The following is a 14,170-nucleotide window of genomic DNA, read 5'->3' as shown; positions in this document are numbered from 1 at the left end:
TTAAAGTGTTTTTCAATGTTAAATTTAAATGGATAAAAAATAATTAATTTTTCAAAATGCAAATAATTTATGCATGTATGTATGTGCATACATCCATTTAGACACAGTCTTTAACCTCCACCCTGCTACCATTGCCTGTGGTAGGCATAAAAGAAACAAAGCTTTATGAAATGTTTGGTGCATTGAGATGCTTTTAGGTTTTAAAATAATTATTAAAATATAAAATTTAAATTTGCTATTTAATACAACATAAGACCAAATGTCTTCATTAGAGTTATTAATTTTTTTCAGAAAGCTTAAATATTTTTCAGCATTTTGTTAATACATTGATATTTTTGTAACTAATTAGACTAAATGAACGTAAAGAGAAAAAGGTAACGAAATTTGTTTTAGAGAAGGTTGGTTTCACATCTGAAAAGGTTAAAAGCAGCTAAGAGAAGTTAGTAATGAAAGAATGAGGAATTAAATGCTAATGAAATTTTCATGAAAATAAATTAAACAGTAGAAGAAAAGCTGCTTCTTTTTAGCATTAAGAATTAAACTTTAAAAATAGAATGAAAAATCGCATTTATTTTTAGAAGTCTACATTAAAAACTTTTTCTGCCTTTTTCCATCTCACAAAGAGGTGGAACGACTCGTGTCTTTTTCCTCAAAGGGTCTGAGTATTCTAGGAGACTCTTGTCTTTGTTATTTCCATTTCACATTGGGAGCATAAACTTGGTTACTTAAACAATTTTCTTGAAATGCCTGGAGCATGTACTTGTTTGCAAATTGTAATAAAAAAAATTCCCATAATCAGCACTGCACTCAAATCAGATATTGTTTTATAGTATTTTCATGAATGTTCTCCTTTTTAGTAGATTCAGAACAACCAGAGATATATTATTAATATTTATTATTAATATAATATTCAATTCAAAGCATAAGCATTAATGCATACATTTAAGTGCTGCCTCTTATTGGCTGACAAATCTATAAGGACCAGAGAAGTACATTTACTCACATTTTTCGAATATAATAATAGATAAAGAAATTGCATTTTCGAAAACTAAATTTGTTTTGAATATATTCATTGAATATTAAAGATTTCTTTGGCGAGAAATATTTACTCAAAAAATTTTCTTGTGCTACAAATGAAAAAAAAAACAAAAAAAACATCTTAAAGAAGTATGAATTTAAAAATATTTTTAGAAATTCTACTACATTTTAGTACAGTTTTCTTAAAATATAAGAAACATTTTAATATACATCAAAATAATTTTGCATGAAAATAACTAGACCTCATTAAAATAATCTTATAAAGGGTGGGACAGATATTCTCCCACCACCCTCAAAAGGTTATGACTTTTAAACTTGAAAAGTAGAAATCGGACAATGAGAAAATAAGTTTACAAAATTGAATGTTATTTTGAACAGACATTTGATAAGTATATAATTTTATTATCAGAACTTCAATCATTCATGCGAGGTAAAACATTATTCTTTTGAAATTAATTTTAATGAAGCTGTATTCAATTGGTAATGTGCAGTAAGATTTTTCAAAAAAAGCAAATATATAAATGAATGTTGATAAGAAGGAGTGTGTTTTACAAAAGTTATCCCAGTTTCTGGTTTCTCATGTATTTGAAAATTGCTCTGACGTCGAGTAAAATTGCTTGTTTTGACCATTTTTTTTTTTTTTTTATTTAAATTGTGGCATAAAATTTTTTATGGTTATCTCAATTTAATTTTTTTAAAGTAGTGTCAGATTTGAATCGGACCAATTTTCATCACACATAAATATACTGACCTTGCATTAGTAAATAATGGTTCGTTCGGGATTGTAAATCTTTTATACATTATTATTATTTTCAGTGTAGGCATCTACTACCATTAGTGTCATTGAGGAAGAATGGAGTAAGATTATTCAGAGTTCATAGATCGTCAAATATAACACTATTCTACTGAAAAATATTGAAAAAAAAAAGAATAGTTAATAGAGAACAAAATTATCTCGTAATTATATTGAAATAAACATACTATTGATTTATGATAAATTTTAAAATTTCATTTTTATGAGAAGGAAACTCTTCTTCCTCAGATACATATTAAATTATGTTTAGACAAGTTTTTGTTGGTGGTTATCTGCTAGATTGACCAGGCATCACTAAATATTCAGGAAGATTTGGGTTTTGAATCCTTGCCTTCATGACCGCAGATCTAGATCATTAAGAAAAAAGAAAAAAAGGCCATTTACGTGTATGCATAAATATGGCAATTTCTGACAGGAAAGTTCCAAGTTCTAAATTATTTTAATTTTATTACCCATGTCATAATTACTATAATTGAAAAAATTTCTTATTTCTGTTACGCAGTTATATTTTTTATGATCCGTCCATGTTTGGCTAATTTAGTTTCAGATAATATTTTGAAGTTGCATAAGTGCTATATTATATAAGTGAGAATGGGCCTCATGTAATTTTGAATCAAGTTTTTGTGCTTGCTCATCTATCAAGATTTCGGAATCGCATAAAATGAAAACTATTTTAAAATCTTTATTTATTTATTTTTAAACCTATTTGGTTTAATTTTTCTCATTAAAAGTTTGGTGAACTAAGCAAAAAGTTAAGTGCGTGTTTTCATTTTAAAAATATTTTTAAATGGTGTTTTGCATATATTTTCAACGACATATTTCTTTATTGCAGTGAAACTGAAACCATTTCATTGCTTCATCAAATAATTAATCATGAAATTTGTTCAATTTTTCAAAGCGAAGAAATATGCTGTTTAATATCTTTATTTATAGTTGACATAATTAATAAGAAAGTGAAACTACGATACCGCAAAAGTTAGAAAACTGGTGTACTGAGCCATGCTATTAAAATAACAAATTTCTAATGTATGTTTTAATCTAATGCTTGAAAATACTTTTTTGAGGAAATCATGAGCTAGATTGAATGGAATTTAAACATAATGATTATTTCTGGTGAACCAGTTGATCGCCAATGTGGCTAGTAATAATAATAATGATAGAGAGACAAAAAAGAGTCTATAAATAAGAGATGTGCTTGCTCAGAAGACATCAAAATTCGCTCTATTCAGTACAGCATAAGACTTAAATCAGTTGTTTCTCCTTTTGAGTTGGCCTTCTGTGTGGGCTGGGCTACGATGGTTGCATACCAGGCTTCACACACATTCAACTGTCTCCCTCTCCTTTCCTTATACTTTCTTGATTAATTTCCCTCTAGTTTTTATTGTTAGCTGTTGTTTAGTTCTCGTTTCTTTTATACATTGCCCAACGGAAACGAATTTGTTTTGGAATATATTCGTATTTTTTTATTAGCAATCATTCATCTCCTCCCCCAAGAAAAATCAGTAATTTTCTAAAATATAAGTAAACTAATTGCATTTAAAATTTTGAACTCGAGTCCTCCAGTCTCAAGGCCGAAACTTTACCATCAGCCCATGTATTAATATGTAATAAACACTTGTTTTATGATTTCATTTTAACGTATGCCTGAAAAATCTGCAGTTTGCTTATCCGAACTGAGTCTATCCTAATTATTTTATATTCTGTCTCCGCCGATCCCCTGTCATATTCCCTAAAATACAGCCGTATTCAGTTGTGACATCCTCTTTTTCCGCATGCTCCGAACAAGAGAAACTAACCAGTACCTTTCAGATTGGGAGATGAATCATGATTGGTCTCCGTGTGTGCCCCATCCTCCACCCACTCCAACTTACTGGAAGCAGGAGTTCCGCTCGCTAAAGGCTGTTCTGTCGTATTCATCGGCGATTTTTATCTGATCAGCAATAGATGGCGTTGGTATTTCAGCTGCAACCGGAGAGCAACCCAAAATTGCTCTTCTTGATGTCACGTGATTGAAAAATAATCATGACTAAGTATACCAAATTTTGCTAAAACTTGCAATTTGTAAATTCATATATAAACTAAATTTATTCATTAGATAGATTACAACAAAAGTTTATAGCAACTTCATTTCTCAATTCTAAAATTGAATATGCTTTAAAAATCCAAAATAATTTTGATTAATTCAGAATATTTTGTGCAATACAAAGATGTTTATTTTTAAAAATTACTAGATTTCGACTAATTTACTCACAACCAGAAGCTTGATTATTTCATTGAACTTTATACTGTCTAAAAGTTTTACATTTTTTCAATATCTTATATATATATACTAGCTGACCCGGCAAACGTTGTTTTGCCATATAAATAATTTCCTAGTAATTTCTAGTGTAGACAAAAAATAGCTTACTTATTGTAAGTATGTATGTATGTTAGAATGTGTATATTGTATGTATGTAAGAATGTGGTATATGCGTGAAATAAGCATGGAGCGCTGTGAACGATGAGGGAATATAAAAATAACAAAAGGCAAACATTATTTTTAAGTTATTATAATTTATTCCTTAAAATTATATATCATTAATTAAACAATTACGACAGTAACACTATTAAACAATATCAATCTCTTAATGCTATAGCGTGAACAATATTTTTTGTTAGTCCATCTTTAGCTAACGCAAACAAACTGGATGGTTTACCCACTCGAGAGCATGCCACGTATAATTGTCCGTGTGAAAAACATGGTGTTCTCAAATCTAATCCACAAACAGACATCGTTTGACCTTGGGATTTGTTGATAGTCATTGCAAATGCCAATCTAATCGGAAACTGAATACGTTTGAATTGAATTGGCACATCTGTAGGTATAATAGGAATCCGTGGTATGAGTATATTTTCACCTCTGAACTTGCCATTTAAAATCCTGGCTTCGATCACGTTTTTCATTAATTTTTGAATGACTAATCGCGTACCGTTGCACAGCCGGGGCGGGTTCAAATTACGAAGCAAGATAATTGGAGATCCAACCTTTAATTGTAAATTATGCGGTGGCATGCCTGGCAAATCCAGTGAGTTCAAAAACTCTGTGGGAAAATTTACTGCTTCGCTGTCGTCGCAAACTGTATCAATAGATTTATATGATACCAAGTTCCCTGGCAACAACATTTGTATCTTCAGATTTAAATTGTCAACGTCTACATTTTTTGCCGCTAAAATCGCTCTTTCTGCAAGCCACTCATGATTTATGTACTGTGTGTGTACATCGGGAAATATTTGTTCAATGAGAGTATCTTGCGAATCAGCGATTGTGCAGAAATCGGTCGGTAATTTTACGTATCCAGTTTCATCTATAGCAACTTTTCCATCACCGATATCTAAGAGTTGTTTTGAAAATGTTTCAGCGGATGGATCTTGAAGCATTTGAACGCGCATATTTATTTTTAGCTGTAATTTTTCAACATTACGCCACAATGGAGATGATTTTAAGCAAGCGTTGATCTCATCAGCGTATGTTGAACGTGGAATGACTGGAAGTGTTTGCCTGAAATCACCTGAAAGGACCAACAGAGTTCCGCCAAATAGTTTGTCACTGTTTTTAATATCTTTCAATGTCCTGTTCAACGCCTCAAGTGAATGTTTGTGTGCCATAGTACATTCATCCCAAATAATAATTTTAAACCGTTTCAGCACAGTGGCCATGGACGATTGTTTCTTAATGTTGCATACTGCGTCAGGGTTATTCTGAATATTTAGTGGCAGCTTAAATACTGAATGAGCTGTTCTACCTCCATCCAATAAAGTTGCTTCAATGCCCGATGATGCAACGGCCAATGCGATGCCATTATTTGATCGTATTTCAGCAAGAATTAGCGAAATAACGAATGTTTTGCCAGTTCCACCCGGTGCATCCAAAAAGAAGAACCCACCTTGTCCAGCTGAAACTGCGAGCATAATGCGATCATAAATGGTTCTTTGTTCCTCATTCATTAGTGGGACATTGCGGGCAACAATCGCTGCCATTTCTACAGTACTGTACTGCAGTTCACGATTCATTTCAGTATTCATTAAATCAGATGCAGTTCGATTTGGCGAATTCATATCGAAATTACTAAGTGGTAAGTTGGCAATGACAATGCAAAGATCCTCAATAGCAATCAATGCTTCATTGTACATTTCGTCGCTGAATGTTATGGTTAGATCGTTGCACCGTATACGATGTTGATGCAATATATCATCAGTCATTGAATCTTTGTGATTTTCCCATAATATCTGTGCTCGGGCTGGGAAACATGTAGTCAACACTATAGCGAATAGTAGACGAATTTGTATTGCTGTACAGTTCAATGCAGCTTCATCAAGCATGCATTCCCATTGGTTGTCGTCTTCCAGCAAGCCGAGTGCAAGGCATGCATCTTTATACGTTGGATATTGTTGCCCATTCACTTTACGTATATCTTGAAATGATAATGGGCCAGTAACATTAACCAACAACAGTCGAAGATAAAAGCACTCCGTGTGTCTTGGATTGACTGTAAATAATCGCCCCAAGGCGGTTGATTTAAATAAATTGAGACATGCAGCAACTGGTGAGCCTTGCTTGCGGGGCATCCATGTTTTTGTTTGAGTCCATGTGAAATAGCGTGGTACTTGTGAATAGAGTAATGTTCGTGCAAAGGCACCAAAATCATCCGCACGATTACACATTTCAAAAAATGCAGTGAGTGTAGTTTTAGGTGGATTTATTGCACGATCAATCGCTGTCTTGTTCGTGAAAAATACACGCTGACCGTTTTCAAGATGGATGGCTAACTGAACAACTGCTGGATCCCGTTCATGAATTGGAAAACCAAAGATACGCCAAGCAGCTTCATTGGAGCTGATGTACCGACCAATTTGGTAGAGCGTTATTTCATCGTTTTTATTCACTGGAGGAGCATTCACATTAGTATTTTCCACTCTAAACACAGCCATATCACTGCCTTTATGGACATACTTGCAAATGTATTTGATGCTCTTCACAGAACTGCAGAACTCAACATTAATATGAGCATTATATGTCTTCCTCAGCAGAGGCGAATATGGCACCACCCAACGATTGTCAATATCAATGTCTGTGTTGATGATATTTTTAATAAATGACTGTCCGCCATTTTCAGGATTTCTTCGACGATATATTGGGTATCCGTCGACATTTGTGACCGTATCATTGGTAAAATCTTTAGGGAAATTTTTAGTACATTTTCCATCAGCCATGCAAGGCGATGAACTATTAAGAGTACCACATGGACCATGAATCATGTTTGTTGTAACAATATCAAACAGCAGTTGGTCAGTGGATGGATCTGGAATTTCCGCAGAAATGATACTATCGATTTCTTCAGGACGGATTTTGTCGATGAACCAAACCAAAATGTGTGCATGAGGTAATCCTCGCTTTTGCCACTCAACCGAATACATCCATCAACGTGTGGGACCAAATACATGTGATTTAGTAATGAAACTTATTAAAGACTTCAACTTTTGTCTGAACACACGTGCTGTAATGTCATGGCGATGTATTGCATTTTGGCCAGGCAGTAGCAAAGATGTAATCTCTGGCCATTTTGGATTACATGTGAACGTGATAAATAAACATGGTCGTCCATATTCGCGCACGAAAGTCAGAGCATCCTGTATATATTCTTGCATATGACGTGGACTGCCTACGTACGATGATGGTAAAATGACATGGTTACCAATTTCGGCGACGTCGGCGTTGTTGTTGATAGCGTCTCGCAAATGAATGTACTCTTCCGCGCGCAGCTTTTGTTGATTATATCGTAAGTATCGTAGTCGTTCGCTCTCAATCTTCGCGTACATGTCGACCATGAATTGTTGACAAAGCTCACGACATCGTAAAATGACGTTGTCCAGGCCACGTCTAATCATTAATCGGTACGCATAATAATCCTTTGAGCTAACGTTCTTGTTTGTTTCAGCTCCTGTAATATTTGTTCATAAAAATTAATTTAAATTTATTACGTTCAATAATTTAATTGTTTTGTTAAATGATTAATGATCAAATTAATAATCAATGAAGTACCTGATACGGGATCTCGTTGTTTTATGTTTATGCAATATCCGTCTTGTCCCTTCCAGAATATTAGCGGATATTGGAGAGCGTCATATGAACGATGTGTGTCAGCAATGAACTGAAGATTATTATTTCTTCTACGAATCAGAATTTCTCGTGCAGCTGTACAATCGCCAACCATGATTCCAGCAACATCATCAACAACGGGTGCATTGAATCTACGAATATGCTCTCCAGCTGGTGTTTTATCAGGATTAATGACGATAGCGTGATTATCGCTTTGTAATTAGTGCATATGTGATTTGAATATTTTCAACAACTCGTTGTGCTCGTTCAAAAGAGCATCTAGCTCGCTGACGATGCACCTGGCATAAAGTGAATCAAGGTTATTATAATCACAACGTGCATTCACGCGATTGGCAAGTGCGCTTCCGGAATCCTCGCCGCCCATAAAGTAGATTTGTAAGAATTGATGTGGTTCGTTTGGCATTGGCAGCAGTGAGCCCATTTTATGATAAACTTGGCCTCTGATTTTGAATGTAGAATTGAATTGTTGACCATTTGCATTAGTATTTCGAACTATTTCTGTTGCTCCGAACGATGTCATTTGAAAGCATGAATTGAATCTTCGAATTGACTTCAGGAACACGTTAGAATCTGAATCCGTGCCGATAAGTAAGCCGTTCAATGGTTCAGGTGGTGTTTCAATTTCAGGTAGTTGCACTTTTCCTGACGCGCAACACATCCCAGCTGGCTCATTTTTGAATTTCAGAGCATGACAATGCGGACATTCCTTGTCCATAGCACCAATTACCACTTTTGAATGAGCATAATATTCAATATCGGGCTCATACTGGAATGCTAGACGCAGGAATGAATCAGATATAAATGCTCGATGTACCTGTTGTTGTTGGTCATTTGTTCTTCGTCTATTGTGAAACGGCGTGATTGTCGTTGTTCTAATCTTCTGACTTCATTGCGTTCAGCTCGTGTATCTTCTGGCTCTTCTTGATGCAATTGCGCCATTCTGACACGTGCATCAGTATTTTGTTGCTGGATTTGTTCTTCTGTTCTTTCGGATCTGCTATTTCGCAAGTTTCGAGCTTTACTTGTACTGCGGCTCAAATCAGCCCCTTTGCGTTTTCTTGGCATTGCTCACTGTAAAAATTGAAACTATGAAAATCTTAATTGTTCAATTACATTTTTTTAATAAAATTAAATTAAAATTACATTTTTATAAGATCAACAACATTTTCGATATAAATAAAAAAAAGTATACTTACAACACAAAATCCGTTGTTATTGGAAGCTCGTGTCACGTGTTGAGTACTTTTGAGGTTATAAAATCACTTGATTAACTAATCGTGCAAAATACACTCAAAATTGATAATTTAATTATTATTGATAAAATAGGAATGATTAAAAGTTAATATGAGAGTTACACTGAGATAGCAAAATAATAATTGTCAACGTTACTACTACACTTGATGCATAAACAATAATGATGGCCGACAACTGTGTAGGGAGTGAGAAAGAAAGGAGACCGGCTTCGTTCTCATCCCTACTCCGTGCTGTTTACTGGGTCAGAAGTGACACCTGTAGACATCTGGCGGGGATAACTAATTAAATGACGATTGATCAGTTTTCGACCGGAGAGGAAAAATGATTAAATTACTAAAATGGCTATTAAAAAATAAGGGTTGATCGTAGAAGGGTGAAAATTGAGGATTGTATGTATTTTTGTATGTTGTATCATAAAAAAATAGAAATTAAAAATTTTGTCTAAAAAATAAAAAAAAAAATTTAGGGGTGGACTACCCCTAACATTTAGGGGGATGAAAAATAGATGTTGGCCGATTCTCATAGATACCGGATAAGCACAAAAAATTTCATCAAAATCGGTCAAGCCGTTTCGGAGGAGTATGGCAACGAAAACTGTGACACGAGAATTTTATATATTAGATTTGCATATTATACAGGATGAGCGCAAATGATAGATCCGATTTTAAAAAATCTTATTTTCGAAACTACTGCACATATTAAAATAAGTTATACATGAATTTAAAGAGAAATATACCAAGTTATTTTTTTTTCAGTTATAAATATTCGATGTGTGACTCTCTTGTTACAGGGTATACGTCCAATCTGCAATCCAGTTCGTTCCAAACATTTTGTAGCATCCCTCTGTCAATTTTTCTGAATGCTGTACAAACGCGTTCTTTAAATTCTGAATTTTCTTTTGTGGGATTATGTCAAAGACATTGTTTATGCACTACCAATGCCGAAAACACTGTCAGAATTTAAAGAACGCATTTGTGCAGCATTCAGAACCATTGACAGAGGGATGCTACAAAATGTTTGGAACGAACTGGATTACAGATTGGACGTATACCCTGTAACAAGAGAGTCACACATCGAACATTTATAACTGAAAAAAAAAAAAACATGGAATATTTCTCTTTAAATTCATGTATTACTTATTGTAATATGTGCAGTAGTTTCAAAAATATGATTTTTTAAAATCGGGTGCATCATTTGTGCTCACCCTGTATTTCTATGTACCTTCCATTCAATTCTGTTATTCCGTTTTCCTTGATTTGAAACAAATAATTTTTTTAAAGGTTGCTTTTATTTATTTAAAATTTTTAATAATTAATATGTGTGATCACTTTGTGTTTGTGCAATTAGTATATGTTTGTCGGTAGTATGTGTTTATATATTTTGTATATGTCATTAAAGCAAAGACATTATTATTTTGCAATTTTTGTCATCCATTCTAATTTGTATTTTTCAGTTTGGGTATAAAGTATTTTTTTTTTTTTTTTCATTTTCTTGTGCTTTGTAAAATTTACTTAAAATGTTGTTTCTTTTTATGATACAATTTTACCTATCTTTCAAGGCAATATGAAAACAAAAATGAAACCAAAATGAGTTGGATGAAAAAGCGAGACAGTTAAAGCAAACCTTTTATGTGAATAAGGAGGTAGGGATAAGAAAATCATTTTTTTTTTCTTTCTGCTTTTTCTCTTCGCCTGATGTGTCACTTAGTTGTGCACATTGCAGTGGTGGATTTAAGTACTTTGCGAATCTAGGAAATGCACATTATGAGGCACCTCTTTTCTGGACAACTTAGTTTCACGTTTCAACATATTTTTAACTTGTTAATGATTTTTTTGAGGTGGATGGTTTTTTAAAAATTTTATTAACTTTGTAAAAATGAATTTGTTTTTATTTATCTATTATGATTTTAAACTGTCCACTGTGTCAAATTAGCACACACTATTATGGAAATGGAGGTTCCGTATTCATAAATATTCTAATAACTAAGTGGATGTAATAAAACATAAAGGGCCAGTTATACTGATTAAATCTTCGAGTACACGGTTATTTGATTTTTTGCTTTCATTTGGAGCACATTTAATGTTAAGTGCCTGTAGATTTTAGCAATAATTCATTTATTTCCTATTATTATTTTATACCTATTCAAGGTATGTATGCCTGCATGATATGGAGATAAATTAAGGCAATTAGTATAGAAAAAAATTAAAAGATAAATCCAAAGAAATGTATGACTTTCTGATACTTCAAGTGTATCACAACCTTCAAATCGAGTATAATTAGCCAAAGGGTTTTCATATTCGATAAATTGTACTTAATAAAGTATTAAAATCATCCTAATATTTTATAATTCATAGAATTTGTATTTTTTACAAAATTATTTATTTGGCAACCAGGAAGATTAAGTATTTTTTTGTACAACTTATCCTACGTCTCTCTTACTAGTCTATTTTTTTCTTAGATATCGAATATGTTATTAAAAATTCTAATTAAATTATATTCATTTTCTCACAACTGTCTCTCCTTTTAGTTCGAGACGTAATAATAAGAGTCCCGAATTGGAAACAGCAGCAATATCGCCATCTTGGAGAGGAGATCAATCAGTGACAAGATTAGAGGCAAAATTGTGCTTGCACCGCCATCTGTCGTGGCTGAAGATAACTCGTCGGTAGAATGCAGAGAGAAGGGAAAGCTCAGCTCTCTTCCTCAACTAGAAAGGGGGAAACGGTGTAAAGGTTGAGGTAGAAATGGAGACCAATGAATGAGCTTCAAGATGCCTTCAGAAATCGATAAGAGGCAAGAGGAGCAGCCCTGCCCCTTTTTCCATGCTGTCAAAATTTGGAAGGATATTTTAAAATGAAATTTTATATGTGAAGTCAGTAATTTTTTTCCGAATATTTACTGACATTCAGTTGAAGAAATTAAGTTATTGAAGGAAAAACTTCGTTTCTACGGAATCAGCAAAATTATTGCTCGCCTGTGGCGTTTTTTAACTATTCAGCTGCCTAAGGTCGCATAGCTAATTAAAATTTAACTAAAGTTTATTTTGATGAATTCTAGTCATTTATTTCACGTAAAATTATTTTCATGTATATTTAAATGTGTTTTATATTTTAAGAAAACTCTACTAAAATGTACTTAGAATTTCTAAAAATATTTTTAAATTCATACCTTTTTCAGATGATGACTTTTTTTTCATTTGTAGCACAAGAAAATTTTTTGAGTAAATATTTCTCGCCATAGAGATCTTTAATATTCAATTAATATATTTAAACAAATTTAGTGATCAAAAATGCAATTTCCTTATCATTTACTGTATTTTAAAACGGAGTGATAAATGTCTCTCTGGTCTTGATAAATTTGTCAGCCAGTAAGAGATAACACTTAAATTTATGCATTAGTTGCTTATGCTTTGAATTGGATGTTATGTTAATAATAAATTTAGATTAGTTCTTAAATTTTAAAATTGATTTCATATAAATTGGTATTCACTAGTATTTTAAAATGAAGGCATTTACAATGAAAATAATATATTTATTTCAAAGCGCTGCGAAATAAAGGATTATCATGAGAAAAAATTAATTCTTTAAAAATACAAGCAGATTTAAAAAAAAAAAATGTTTTACCAGAATTTATTTTCAGCAGTAGCAGAACTGCTAAAATAAAGATATTCCTGTTTTAGTTTTTTTTAATTTTACAACTCAAGGAAAACTAAATTATTAGCTTCCATTCATTATTTTTTTTTCAAAATGAAATGTACTGGGGTTTTTTGGAATGCCCCAGGGTCTCTTTTAGTTTACTAACGGGCTTTCGTGTTCAGTTTCTTCATCGGAACAAAATAATTGGAAATATTCACTTAAAACGAATTTCTAGTAATTCCCAATAGAAAGACAAAATTCTATTGGTATCAAAATTCAACCAAGATAGCCGAAGTTCTGATTATTCTGAATCCATTAAAAAGGACAAAATTCATGACAATACTATAAAACAATGAATGATTTGAAAGCAGTGCTGATTGTGGGAAATTTTTTTATTACAATTTGCAGATATACACACGCTTCAGGTATTTGAAGAAAATGGTCTCAGTAACGAAGTTCATGCCCCCAATGTGAAATGGAAATAACAAACGAAGACATGATTCTCCAGGAATATTCAAGCCCTTTGAAGCAAAAAGACATGAGTAGTCCCACCTCCTTGTGAGATGAAAAAAAAAGGCAGAAATATTACTTAGATATAAAATATTTTATTTTACAGCTACAGAACTCCAACCATGCAATTTTCAAAGATGAAAAGAAAAGTTTTGTAATGTAGACCTCTCAAAATAAATGCAATTGTTCATTCTTTTAAAAAAAATTTAATTCTTGATGCTAAGAAAAGTTGCTTTTCTTCTGTTGTTTAATTTATTTTAAGAAAAACTTCCTTAGCATTTAATTCATCATTCTTTCATTACTAACTTCTCTTAGTTGCTTTTAACCTTTTCAGACCTGAAATCAATCTTCTCTAAAACAAATTTCATTATCTTTTCTTCTCTACATTTATTTATTGTAATTAGTTACAAAAAAGACTCAAAACGTATAAACAAAATGCTGAAAAAATATTTCTATTTTCTGAAAAAGTTAATAATTCTAATGAAGACATTTGGTCTTATGTTGTATTAAATAGCAAATTTAAATTTATTTTATATTTTAATAATTATTTTAAAACCTAAAAGCATCTCAATGCACCAAACATTTCATAAAGCTTTGTTTCTTTTATGCCTACCACAGGCAATGGTAGCAGGGGGAACGTTCAAGATTGTGTCTAATTGGATGTATGTATGTATGTATGCACATACATACATACATACATACATAATAAATTATTTGCATTTTAAAAATTAATTATTTTCTATCCATTTAAATTTAACATTG

General features: G+C 32.4%; 2 protein-coding genes across 2 annotated transcripts in view; one reads left to right on the top strand and one right to left on the bottom strand.

Annotated features, from left to right (window-relative positions):
- LOC129959340 (uncharacterized) overlaps window positions 1–13,511 on the top strand; it is a 32,660-nt gene extending 19,149 nt beyond the window's left edge. The window contains exons 7-9 of the mRNA XM_056072158.1: window positions 10,822–10,905; window positions 11,791–12,270; window positions 13,307–13,511. The gene's annotated coding sequence lies outside the window, so the exon portion shown is untranslated. The remainder of the gene's footprint in view (window positions 1–10,821; window positions 10,906–11,790; window positions 12,271–13,306) is intronic.
- Window positions 4,257–7,306, bottom strand: LOC129958316 (uncharacterized). Its single transcript, XM_056070713.1, has one exon. It carries the CDS (start codon window positions 7,304–7,306, stop codon window positions 4,469–4,471), a length of 2,838 nt encoding a protein of 945 aa, XP_055926688.1. The 3' UTR covers window positions 4,257–4,468.
- Window positions 13,512–14,170: the final 659 nt, after the last annotated feature.

Source organism: Argiope bruennichi, chromosome X1 (assembly GCF_947563725.1).
Source record: "Argiope bruennichi chromosome X1, qqArgBrue1.1, whole genome shotgun sequence".
Taxonomy (NCBI): domain Eukaryota; kingdom Metazoa; phylum Arthropoda; class Arachnida; order Araneae; family Araneidae; genus Argiope; species Argiope bruennichi.
This window is presented reverse-complemented; position numbering and strand designations above follow the sequence as displayed.